Here is a 13,505-nt window from a genome sequence, read left to right as displayed (position 1 = left end):
ATGGGTGCTTGGAACCCAACTCAGATCCTCTAGGAGAGCACAAATGCTCTTAACCACTAGGCCATCTTTCCAGCCCTGATGGGTTAATTTTATGATTGAAATAAATAAGTTGGTATAGTCCGTGCTTATATTTACAAATTTGTTCCTGGGCTGGGGTATACATTGATTGGTAGAGTTCTTTCCTAGTATTCCCAAATACCTGGGTTTGATCTCTAGGAGCACAGACACTGGGAGGTGGAGGGAGAAGGATCGAACATGCAGGGTCCTCCTGAGCTGTGTAGATAGCCTTCAGACCTTGCTGCGTCCTCCTGAGCTGTGTGGATAGCCTTCAGACCCTGCTGGGTCCTCCTGAGCTGTGTCGATAGCCTTCAGACCTTGCTGCGTCCTCCTGAGCTGTGTGGATAGCCTTCAGACCTTGCTGGGTCCTCCTGAGCTGTGTGGATAGCCTTTAGACCCTGCTGGGTCCTCCCGAGCTGTGTAGATAGCCTTCAGACCCTGCTGCGTCCTCCTGAGCTGTATGGATAGCCTTTAGACCCTGCTGCGTCCTCCCGAGCTGTGTAGCTAGCCTTCAGACCCTGCTGCATCCTCCTGAGCTGTGTGGATAGTCTTTAGACCCTGCTTCAGCCGTACTGTAAGGATAGTAAGTGTTACTTATGGTTAGTGCGATGGGCACCATTCTAGGAAATAAAGATTTCACTCTGAAGGAAAGTGCTTTTCAAGTATTTTTGGTTAACTACTTAAATTAAGATGAGATTTAAATTTCATCAGTTGCTCAGGGATTTTCATATGAAAATCAGATCAATTTTAATCTTACACCGTCTACGAAGGGTTTGTATCTTCACTTCTGATTGAGGCTCTGAAACCTGGATTCTAATCTGAGGTTACCCTAACCATAATGCTTCCTCCTGTAATCCCAGCGTTTAGGAGTCTGAGTGAGGAGAGAACTGCCATGGGTTCAAGGTCTGGGAAGTCCCTTGGTGATTTCTGTGCTAGCCTGGGCTACGAACAAGTAAGACCTTGCCTTTAAAACGCTTGGTCTGCAAAGTGAGACAGAAACCCTGTCTCAAAAAAACAAAAATAAATAAATAAATAAATAGCTAAAAAACAAAACAAAGGTAGTAAAAATGTTCCCAGGCCCCAGGATGCTCCAACAAACCCCATAGTGGCCTCTCAAAATCCATTCATGTAAGCTTACGCCCCTCTGAAACAGGACGTAGGGACTTAAATGGCAGAGGCTCAGCTAGGTGAAGCCTTGGCAGCCAGCCTGCCTCAGCTGCCTTCCCAGCACCACGTGCTCGCTCAGCTACATGTCTTTGAGCATCTGCTTGGCTTAACTCTCATCCCTCACACTGGAGGCCTCACTCCTTTTACTTCTGTGTCTGTTTCCAGGGATGATCTGGACCGAGCGATTGAGGAGTTCACTCTGTCCTGTGCTGGCTACTGTGTAGCTTCTTATGTCCTTGGCATTGGTGACAGGCACAGTGACAACATCATGGTGAAAAAAACTGGCCAGGTAAGCTGTACTGCAGAGGCTGTGGGCTTTAATGATGTCAACTTGTGTTTTGTCTTTTCTTTCACCTTCCTGCCAACACCATTTCAGGTGCCACTTGATTTACATGTAATTTGTTTAAAACTTGAAGGCAAACATTTATTTTTAAAATTTATTTATTTATTTATTATATATGAGTGCTTTATCTGCAGAAGGAGGGCATCAGATCACAGATCCCAGATGGTTGTGAGCCACGATGTGGTTGCTGGGAATTGAACCCAGGACCTCTGGAAGAGCAGACAGTGCTCTTAACCACTTAGCCATCTCTCCAGCCCTGGCAAACATTTATTTAAATGTTTAACAGTTAAATAAATGTTTAACAGTTGCTATTATGTAAAAATGGACTGTCCTTCCATTGCGAGAATTTGTATTTGGGCCTGGTGTAATGGTATGTGCCTGTAATCATGACACGCAGAAGACTGAGGCAGGAGAATTTCTCATTTGAGACCCTAAATAAGTGAAAATTTCAGAAATTAACTAGTTGAGGGCTTGAGAGATGGCTCAGCCATTAAGAGCACTGGCTGTTCTTCCAGATGACACAGGTTCCTTTTTCAGCACCCAAATGGTGGCTCACAGCTGTCTGTTACTCTAGTTCCAGGAGATTTGACAGCTTCTTCTGGTAGTGTAGGCACCAGGCCTGCATGTGGCACACATCCGTACATGTAGGCAAAACATTCAATACAAATAAAAAGAAATAAAATTTAAAAAAAGAAATAACCAATGCTGTGGGGGCGGGGGGGAAGAATAAAAGCGAGATGAACTACCTTGAGTCATTTTTTTTTCTTTTCTTTTTTAAATTTAATTTGTATATGGTGCCTATACAAGACGGAAGAGGGTGTCTGCTCCCCTGAGACTGTAGTTACAGAGAAGTTGCAAGCTGCCTTACGGGTGCTGGAAACCAAATCTGAACAGCCAGTCCTCTTAACCCCACTGGTTCCCCCTGGTCCATCTCTCTAGCTCTGAGCATCTTTCTCTGAACATCAAACTTGCTCGATGTGGAACTTGGAGAAATGCATATCATGTCTGAGGTAGCGAGGGGAGCCAGGTAAGGTGGCCCAGCAGAGCTGAGAAAATGGAAATCCGAGTGTCCTATAGAGCCAGAGGGTACCAGCCACAGCTCAAGGTAGAGACACAGACAGGATCAAACATGGAACTACAGAGGTCATCTTCTAATCCTAACCCCTCTCCCAAAAAAGGACCTAGGAGACTGAGTTTGAGGAGAAACTGATTTTGTGGCTCACAGACACTGGGTGCTATAGAGGCCAGTGCAAAGGCGGCTCATGTTAGAAATGGGGTGCAGCAGAAGCAACCAGGTGCATGTTCCCAAGCTCCGCAGGATGCTTGAGAGAATCTGATTGCTTCTAATGAAGGGGCTTCTCACAGGCATAGCAGCCTAATGCCAGAGCGATTGTGCATGGTGTGCGTGCGTGCGTGCGTGCGTGTGTGTGCGCGCGCATCACTGCACATCTGTGGAAGAGGGAGTTGGTCCTCTTTCCATCCTGAGGGTTCTAGGACTTGAACTCAAGTCATCAGGCTTGGTGGGGGTAGAAAGTGCCTTTTAGGAGTTTTCAGTAGCTGTGTTGGAAATGTTTTAAAGACAGGGTCTCACATATAACCCTGGCTGTCCTAGAACTCATGTGTTGACCAGGCTGGCCTCAGACTCACAGAGATCACCTGCCTCTGTGGCCCCACCCCCGAGTGCTGGAGTTAAAGACACGCTATCACATCTGGCCCAGGAATAGACATTCTCAAATATTCAGGATCTCAAGAGCTAGACCTCATTTGTACTGTTTTTGTTGTTTGTTTTCTCTGGCTACAACCTATCATCCTCTCCCTGTGGCCTTCTTTATTTTTATTTATTTTTTTATTTTTTATTAATTTATTCTTGTTACATCTCAATGTTTATCCCATCCCTTGTATCCTCCCATTCTTCCCTCCCTCCCATTTTCCCCTTATTCCCCTCCCCTATGACTGTTCCTGAGGGGGATTTCCTCCCCCGTATATGCTCATAGGGTATCAAGTCTCTTCTTGGTAACCTGCTATCCTTCCTCTGAGTGCCACCAGGTCTCCCCCTCCAGGGGACATGGTCAAATATGAGGCACCACAGTTCGTGTGAAAGTCATACCCCACTCTCCACTCAACTGTGGAGAATGTTCTGTCCATTGGCTAGATCTGGGTAGGGGTTTAAAGTTTACCGCCTGTATTGTCCTTGGCTGGTTCCCTGTGGCCTTCTGAGAAGTGACATTACAGACCTATGCCACCATGTTTGGCTTTCTTTGCATCTTTTCCCAGGAGGTTGCCCGGGATATCCACCCAAACCAGTCTAAACCAGAAATTTTCAATTCAGTTGATAATCCCCTGAAATGTTTATCATTTGCACGTGGGGGGTGGGGCCTTCAGCGTCTAGTGAGTAGCACCCAGAGATGCTAAGTACCTGCAGTGCATAATATGGTGGGATCCTATGTAGACCATGATCAGGTAAATGACTCAAGCAGGCTACAGAAGCCATACCAAATAGACTCACCAAGAAAATAAAATCCCATTTGTTTTACAGCTCTTCCACATAGATTTTGGACATATTCTTGGAAATTTCAAATCGAAATTCGGCATTAAAAGGGAACGAGTACCTTTTATTCTTACATATGACTTTATTCATGTCATTCAACAAGGAAAAACAGGAAACACAGAAAAATTTGGCAGGTGAGTATCGCCCCTGCGTCAAGGAGAACCATCTAGCACATTCCTACCTGTCTCAGCTACCTCGGTGTTGCTGTGATAAAATATCCCAACAGGAGCAGCTTAAAGGAGGAAGGACTTATTTTGGCTCACAGTTCAGGGGTCTTGTGGGGAAGTCATAGTAGCAGGAGCTCGAGGAAGGAACAGCTCACCCTGTGTCCACAGCCAAGGAGCAGAAAGCGACACACACTGCTTCTCATTTCCCATTCTCCAGAATCCCAGGTAGGGAATGGCAGCCCCGAGTCCTCCCTCAGCTTAACACACTCAAGGCAACCCCCACAGGCGGCCCGGAGGCCCTCCTCCCACCTGCCTCTAGACACCACCAGGTGGACAGCTGACACTAACTGAGGGCTAATAGCAGAGGACCTGGGCGTGGAGGAGTTACCTGCCAGATCCTTTGCCAGGGGGAAGGCCCAGAGAATGCTAGAAATTTGATGTCATTGGGTTTTTATCTTACTTTCTACTTGTTCCAGAGACGTTTAACTACTAAGATATCTGGCAGTAAGATGCCGGGAGGACAGGCATTTTACTGACGCTCTGTGTGGGGAACAGGAAGGGAGCCTGGGCTTGGAGTAGCCATTAGTGCTTGTATGTTCTCTCTGGTATGTTCCCGAGCATTTACCCTCTTGCCTCTGCCTCTTTATCCTCACATGTGAATGGCTCAGCAGGTAATGGTGCCCACCACCAAGCTTGGGCCTCTGAGTTTGGTCCCCAGAACCCCATGGTGCAAAGAGAACCAATTTCCTTAAATTGTCCTCCACACCCCAAATACACACACATAATAAATAAACAAATACAAACAAAAGTTTTAATGTGGGCAAAAGTATTTAGCTGGAAAGTAGAGGTTGTGTGTTATATGGGCACCAGGCCCCATGCTCAGTAAGACTGACAGTAACATTTCTAGTTTAGTGGGAATTGTGGGTTGGATGGCTCGTGGCCGTTATCATCTTCAAGGGGAGAAAAGCAAGAGATTAGTAAGGCAGAGCCCTGAAGGGTGTTGAGAAATGCCCGGGAATTACAGCTGTGGGTTGTTTAATGTTTTCATGGGTTTGTTTTTATTTTGTTTTGTTTTGTTGTTTTTTGTTTTTGTTTTTGGTTTTGGTTTTTTGAGACAGGATCTCTCTGTGTAGCCTTGGCCGTTCTGGACTCATCTTGTAGACCAGGCTGGCCTTGAACTCATAGTGATCCACCTGCTTCTGCCTCCCAAGTGCTGGGATTAAAGGCGTGCGCTGCCACTGCCCAGCAAGAGATGCCCAGCTCTAAATATGTCTTCTTGTTTTCTTTATACGTGCCCCGCCCCCTGCAAACCCGTGCTTCTGGGCTGCTCCTTCGCCTCAAGGTTCCGACAGTGCTGTGAAGATGCATATCTGATCTTACGGCGGCACGGGAATCTCTTCATCACGCTCTTCGCACTGATGTTGACTGCAGGCCTTCCTGAGCTCACGTCAGTCAAAGACATACAGTATCTTAAGGTAAAAACCCTTCTCCATCTGTTTGCTGTGGGCACAGAGCTTAGTTAGAACTCCACTCACAATGTCCAAAGGGGACTGGCGATGGTTCAGGGAGGGCTGCCTGCCGCCAAGGCTGAAGCCCAAGTGCAGTGCTTGGAAGGAGAACTGACTTCCATGCGTGAACACACACACACACACACACACATGCATGCACGCATGGGCACAGGCATGGGCACGCATACGCACACAAAATAAATGTAATAAAATTTGCTTTTACAAAGAAGACTTCAGAGGTACCAACTTCCGGTCATCTTTTTATAAAGCAAAGCATCCAACGGGAGTAGAACAAAGTCATTTCCTCTAGTGTTCAACCAAAGGAACAGAAAACCTGTGATGCTCACATGAAGGAGCAGGTAGTTTCACAAGGAGTTGGTAACTAGGATATCTCCAATGTAGAAGGGGCGTGCACCTGTGCACCTGTGCACACGGCGCTGCTAAGTACACGGCACTGCTCTGCTGGGGCTTGCTGCCCACATGCTGGGTCAGCAGCCACCTGGCACTTTGGCTCCCACCAATTTGCCTTTGACTTGTGTTTATGGACCTTCAAATATCAGACCAGAAAAGCAGCTGAGTCTTGGAATAATTACAAATTAATTTCATCCTCAAAAACCTCTTACGAAGGCCATATTGTCATCCTTCCTTGGTGTTCATCCTGCAGGTGACATTTATTCGGGAACGTGAAACTGATGGATGTGGGGGCTGGCCACACCAGCCAGCCTCTGGTGGACTGTGACGGTCACCTGTCTTATCAGGGATGTACAAAGTCAAACACTTTTCTGTTCCCTTTTTAGGACTCTCTCGCCTTAGGAAAGAGTGAAGAAGAAGCACTCAAACAATTCAAGCAGAAGTTTGACGAGGCACTCAGGGAAAGCTGGACTACTAAAGTGAACTGGATGGCACACACAGTTCGGAAAGACTACAGGTCTTAGCGTCAGCCTTTGCTCCTCGCCCACCTGTCCGTTTGTTTCTTTTCCATTTTGCACTTGCACTAAATTGAACACAATCCTGCCGGAAATGCAGAGGGCGTGAAACCATGAAGCTCAGCGTGAATTAAGACCAAGGTGTCCCACAGAGTTGAATCTGAACCATCCTGACGCTCACCCTCTGCTCCTGGGATGCCTCCAGGACTCATCATGAATGTCACCAATGGCACGGAGGACCCCTTCCTGCTGACCTTGCACGCCGAGGAATGCTACTAGGGACTGTTTGAGATCTTTTCCTTCCTTCTTCTTCAGTATTTGGTACTTTACCAGAGAGGTGTAAATACTTCTTTTCAGTATTGTGACCAAGTGCTGCCACTCCAGCCAACAACTTACCACATCCTGGGGCTAGGAGCGCTGTTGACTGTCCAAACAAAGCCTCAAAGAAAGGTATCTCCCTTCCCTCTTTAAATTGTGTAAGCTACAATTTACATTGATTATGTTGAACTTATTATTTTTCAAAGGAAATATTTTAAGCCTGTGAAAACTCACTAATTTTGTTAATATTTATCTATCATGATAGCTTCATTTCAGCCAGACTTGCTGAGAATCTATTGGTGGGGCAAATATAATATATATATATATATATATATATATGCTGCATATATATTTATAAAATTTCTAGTGGGAGTTCTATATAAAAAAAAGATGTTTTGTTGTTTTTGTTTTTGTTTTTTGTTTTTTGTTTTCTTTTGATCTTCTTCCTCCTGTGTTTTAAAGTTTTATAAAAGCAGAGCTTTTTCCTAAGTTACTTTTCAGTTAACCGTGGACCCAGCTCTTCCAGCTGCTTCTCTACTGAGGCACACATGAGGCAGTCTGTATACGGAGGGCTGAGAGTTCATATACAGAGACCAGGACTTGATCAGATGTATCCAGGAAAGCAAGCAAATGAAAAAGAATCTATTTATGGGGTAAACTCCAAACCTAAATTTCAGTATTTTGGTAATATGCCAGCTGTTCTTACTGTATTTATTAAAATGTATAATAATGTGATTTTTCAATGGTATTAGTTCAGATTGAAATGTATTCATGCCACATGGAAATCTTTAATTTATTTGTTGAGGTACCATATAGTTAGGGTGCTAGGTGACAAGCAGTGTTGACATGTGCAATAGGAACTACTGGTTGGTGTGTAAATGGATGCTCTTTCTGAGTCCTGTCAGAATCCAGTGAAACTACTGCTTCTTCTCCAAAGAAAACTGGGAGCCCTCACTCCTCAGCGGCACGGGAAAGACAGCTGAGGGCTTGCCCCGTGACTTCAGTTTTCTATAGGAATTTTATTAAAGATTGTTTAATTTTGTTGTCCTTCTTAATCTTCTCAGTCAAATAAATGGGTGGTTTTGGCTGTGTGGGGACATGTGGGCCTCTTCTTTGTGAGAAACACAGAGTCTTTGAACTTGCTGCCACTGAGTCTCTCCCAAAATGGCTGTTAGTAGGCAACACCAACCTCAGGAGTGGGCTGAGGCTCAGGACCTCTGCCCGGCTTCCACTTGTTCCACCATGGGTAGTCTGGAAGGCCTCTTGGACTGATGAGAGCCTGAGGGGAGAAAGTGATTCATCAGTTTGCTCTTATTACCTCATGTCCCCTACCTCTGCTGGACTGCATCCATGTGCACATGCGCGTGGGACAGCCAGGCTGGTGTGGTTCTGTACATAGATACTGATGGTGCTCCATCCATACTTGCTGCACGGCTTGTCTCTGGCTAAGAGGAGAAGATGGAGGGCAGAAAGCTAGCCACCCTCTAGAATGAATTAGCACTTGTGGCTGTACAAACATCTGCTCGTATCCACCTTGAACAAGGATTGATGAACCAATGCCTTGACTTTGAGCAGGCTGTATCTCACGGTCTCCTTATCCTTAAATATCAGGCTTGCTACCTAACACATTTTCTCGCTGGTCCTGAGCCAAAGGCCCAGACTCCCTCCAGGCTGGCTTTAAGGACTTGGTGGTAGTATTTGGAGGGCGTCAGGCTGCAGTTAAAACCGACGGCCAGGCAGCACAGCTCTGCAGATGATCAAGCCACGCTGAGGACAGCAGTTATTCTTTGTGACTGGGTGCATGTTCCTGTGTCTCATCGTAATTCATTCAGGTTAGTCAGATACCAGCCCGAGTGGGATTATGAGCCTGTAATCCCAGCACTCAGGAGAAGCAGGAGCTTAAAACCATTCTCACTACAGCGAGTTTGAGGGCAGCCTGAGCTACGTGAGACCGCTACTCAAACCATCGGGTAGAAATGCTTTCTAGTGTCTTCTAAATTAATTTTCAGAAATATCTATAGTCCTGCCATCCTAAAATTAGAAGTTCTGCCCACAAGCTATTTCCTATTCCCTTCAGTGACTGAGGGACCACTTATTTCTCCTTTTGCTTGGCAGGCCATCTAAAAAAGTAGTGTTAAATCTTTAGGATGTGTTTTATGCATCTGCCTTGGAGAGCTCCTTTTTTGTCCCCTTGGGGCATACTAAAAACCAAGCCCTTGTGCCATAACCTCTGCTAGTGGGTTGACTTGGCATCCTTGGAAAATGCCTCTGTAAGCCTGGCAGGCCTTTAGGGCATCGTAATTAGCCACTGATGGAAGGGCCCAGATTATACGGGTGGTGTCACCCCTGGGATGGTGGTCCTGGGTGCTGTGAGAAAGTAAGCAGCATTCCATGGCTTCTGCTCCACTTCCTGCCTCCGGGTTTCTGTCCTGACTTCCTGTTGTGATGGACTTCAATGTGGAACTGTAAGCTGAAATAAACTCTTTCCTTCCCCGAATGACATTTGGTCATGGTGTTTTATCACTGCAATAGAAGGTATGAGGAGAAAATTATATCCGCTTACACCATCGGCTGAAGTTGGAATAATGTGATTTTATAACCTACTTAATAAATAAACTGGAGTACACTATTGTTTATTCCTGAAGGAATTTTAGATTGTAGAGTTGAAGAGCCGCCCACTTTGGAGGGATTGCACTTCTCCTGTATTCCGATCCGAAGTAGTATCTTATTTACAGTATCTTAGAGAGCCTACCTCAGGAACACCTGGCTGGTCTCCACTTCCCCATGTCCTCCTACTGTTACCTTCTGTTGGAGTAAGAAGACAAAACACCACAAAAATCTTCAGTAAACAGTATGACAGACATGACTGACTTCAATACTTGATCTTTTTCTACTTCATTAACTGTGATGAGGCAAAGATTTCAATTCCTAATACTGTGCGCCTGCACTGGCAGCTGGTAGCATTCTTCTTTCCTTGGCTAAGAGGTCCCTGGTTTTTGATTGCTGGACTTCAACACTTTGATAGGTGGACCTTCGTAGTCAGCCTCAGCGGGAGGGAGAGGCCAAATGAAGGGAATGGGCCTTGGTGGCTGGCTTCAGGAATAGAACGGTTTTTAGCAAGGCAGAGGAAATGAAAAGAGCAGGTCCTGCCAGAGCCATGTTTGCCACACTCAAGCTGGCCAGAGTCCCTTCAAGGGGTGTTTTGGTAAAGAATAAAGCCAACTATTGACCCTTCCCTTTAGAGTTCATCCAAATCAATAGAAAAACCCCTCTCAGGAAACCTCCCTGTTCACGACACAGTATAGAGTACAAAGCCCATCAAAACAGGTAGATGGCCACAGTGGACTCCCAAGGCCACTGCCACCCTCACCCTATGAGAGTACTTTCCTCCATGGTGGTCGCTTTAGCTGCTGCCCACCCCACCCTGACAGTGCCTCAGGTTCTTCCATAATAATGGAAATTGTTATATGAACTTTTATAGATCCCAAACCAAAGAAAGTGATACAAGTCCTTTTAAGACATTGGTGGGGACATCAGGCAGGTGAGTAGCAAAGTGGTGTCAGTCTCAGATGCTAAGTGATGACAGTCTCAGCGTTGGGGTTAGTGGGAGCTAAAGATCTGCTAGCACATCCCTGAGTGTGATCACTGGGCATGTTAGAGCAGACACAAGTGTGCAGTGGGTGACTGTGAAGGGCATTACACTAAGCTATGCTTAGTAGCGTTAGCTCTCCAATGGAGGTGGCGGAGGAAGGAGAAAACAGGCCTTCCAGCCCTGTACAAGCACAGAAATGCTAACCCATGGTTAGATCCTAACTTTTTCCTGGGGACTTCAGTTTACACTGGAATAAGTGAAAGTATGTGTTGGGTGACAAAACTTTTCCTGGGGGGACCATACACTTATGTCCATTCACCCCAGATAGGAAGCCCATGGCAGATAGACCAGGATGAGCCAATGAGTTTTATGGGCGAGGGCTTGCTTACAGGAGCAGAAATGACTCCCAGCCCATCCTAGAACAGATGACAGCTCATGAAAGCTGGGAACCTGCAGCATACTGCACAGCCCGTGGGCAGCTCAGCAGGCTGTAGACAGTCCTGTCCAAGTGGCTGTGGTCTAAATCTTCCAGGCTGCTCAACTGGTTTCTGCTCCTTTCTGGAAGTCTTCTTGGCACCTTGCCCTGTCTGAGACTCCACAGCTTTATAGTGTACTCTGGGAGGGAGGGGCCTATCAAATCTGATCAGTTTCAGGGACTTCCTGAAGGTATTTTGAGTTGTTCATCTTCCTATTTAAAGTGCTTACTGCAGGATAGAGTGTTTCAATTGAAAAGGAAACTGTTACACAACAGTTTTATTTTCTTTTGCTTTGTTTTCTTAGAACAAGAAAACTTAATCCATTCAGCAAATATTCATTGGGTTAGAATCTCAAAATAAGTTAAGCAACATCAGGAGTTTGAGGTCACACTATATGAGATCCTGCCTCAAAAGAACAAGAATAAAAACCTAAATATATAAATGCCGTTTTTTAAAAGGCCAAAATACCATTAAAAGTATAGTTGAAAGAATTTTAAAAAAGAATTTCCAAATAGTGTAAAAATTGATAAACAATATAAGATGAATACATGAAAGGTAATAAGAGATAAAAGGAAAAACTCTTATTTAATATAGTAAAGTGAAAATAATAAAGTGTAGTTAAAAACAAATGGACGCCGGGCATGGTGGTGCACACCTTTAATCCCAGTAATCGGGAAGCAGAGGCAGGCGGATCTTTGTAAGTTTGAGGCCAGCCTGGTCTACACAGCAATTCTAGGACAGCCAAGGTTACACAGAGAAACCCTGTCTCAAAACAAAAACAAGCAAACAAAAAAAAAAAAAACCCAAAAAAGTGGGAGGGCTGGGGAAATGGCACAGTGGATAGGAATATGGCTGCTCTTCCGCAAGACCCAGGTTTGAATCCTATCTCATACATGGTGGCTCACAACACTGTAACTCTGCAACTCCACTTCCAGAAAAATAGATGACCTCTTCTGGACTCTGCAGGCATTGCGTGCACTCGGTACATAGCAAACAAAACACCTACACACAAAGTAAGAATAAATCTTTTTTCTTTTTGTTTTTTGTTTTTGTTTTTGTTTTGTTTTTCGAGACAAGGTTTCTCTGTGTAGCCTTGGCTGTCCTGGAATTTACTCAGTAGACTGGGCTGGCCTCAAATTCACCAAGATCCACTTGCTTCTGCCTCTCAAGTATTGGGATTAAAGGCTTGTGCTAGCACCGCCTGGCCAAAAATAAATAAATACATCTTAAAGCAAACAAACCAACCCCAAAGAAATGGGAAGCACAGAGGCAGAACAAATCAGAACACAACAAAATCCTAAAACAAAATAACCGCCTTTAAAACATGAAGTATCGTAGGAGCTTTTGGGGGGTTCCTGAAAATTGCAGACTGCCAGTAATCTGCAGGGGTGTGCTGTGACTAGGGAACATACGGACTCATGGACAAGTGTCCCCTGCCTGCCATCACTGTCTCCTCCTTAGTAGCCTCCCTTCTTCATACACCGTGGACCTCCACTGGGCCACACTTAGCTTTTCCATCTGTGGACTGGGAAGGTACCTAAGACTTCCAACGACTTCTTAACTGAACACCCGGAGGGAGCTGTTTTAGCCCAAGAGTGCCTCTGAAGTCCACTGGGATGGGAGAAACAACCACAGCGTGGAGATCTGTATTTGGATGAAGTTTTGCTTTCCTTCCCTGGACCAGGCCACTGAGTGGTAGGAGCTGAGCCAAGCTTGGCTTCTTTGTAGAGTTTGTGGAGTCCCCCATCTTTCTATTGGTACCCATCTGCTGTTCTGTGACTGCATTCCTGAGATCCAGAAACTCTTCTTCTTTGGAACAGGTCTGCCCATTTCTTTAACAGGGTCACACGGAGGCAGCATCACATCTACCATCTTACATAGAAGTCCTTCCCCGCCCCCCCCCTTAATACACCGTCTTTTGGGAGTGCTGGGTGGTTCAAGACAGGGTTTCTCTGTATAGCATCCCTGCCTGTCCTAGACATACTTTGTAGACCAGGCTGGCCTTGAACGCACAGTGATCCACCTGCCTCTGTCTCGCTGAGTGCTGGGATCAAAGGCGTGTGACACCATTCCTGGCTAATACAGCATACTTTTTTTTTTTTTTTAAAGAGTTTTAGCTTTGCAGCAAAATTGGGCACGAAGTACAGATTGCCTCTTTGCCCCCTCTGCCTCCACTCATGCACAGCATCCCCAGAGAAGTAGTGCACCCATCTCAGTGCACAGGTGCCATCCCAAGCCCACATATTCACTCTTAGTGCCAGGCAGGTATCCTATGGGTTTGGATAAATAAATCGTAACGAGTAGTCACCATTTATACAGAAGGCTTTCACTGTTCCAGCTTCCCTCTCTGCTAGCCCCTGGCGGCCGCTGGTCCTTTTACTTCTGTTTTGCCTTTTGCAGGCT

General features: G+C 45.6%; 1 protein-coding gene across 1 annotated transcript in view; it reads left to right on the top strand.

The window, feature by feature from the left end:
- Positions 1 to 6,816, top strand: part of Pik3cb (phosphatidylinositol-4,5-bisphosphate 3-kinase catalytic subunit beta) — a 71,328-nt gene extending 64,512 nt beyond the window's left edge. The window contains exons 19-22 of the mRNA XM_051140050.1: positions 1,390 to 1,513; positions 4,104 to 4,249; positions 5,625 to 5,757; positions 6,588 to 6,816. Coding sequence (XP_050996007.1) covers positions 1,390 to 1,513; positions 4,104 to 4,249; positions 5,625 to 5,757; positions 6,588 to 6,725 — 541 coding nt within the window. The 3' untranslated portion in view covers positions 6,726 to 6,816. The remainder of the gene's footprint in view (positions 1 to 1,389; positions 1,514 to 4,103; positions 4,250 to 5,624; positions 5,758 to 6,587) is intronic.
- The last annotated feature ends 6,689 nt before the right edge of the window (positions 6,817 to 13,505 follow it).

Source organism: Acomys russatus, chromosome 32, assembly GCF_903995435.1.
Source record: "Acomys russatus chromosome 32, mAcoRus1.1, whole genome shotgun sequence".
Lineage (NCBI taxonomy): Eukaryota > Metazoa > Chordata > Mammalia > Rodentia > Muridae > Acomys > Acomys russatus.
This window is presented reverse-complemented; position numbering and strand designations above follow the sequence as displayed.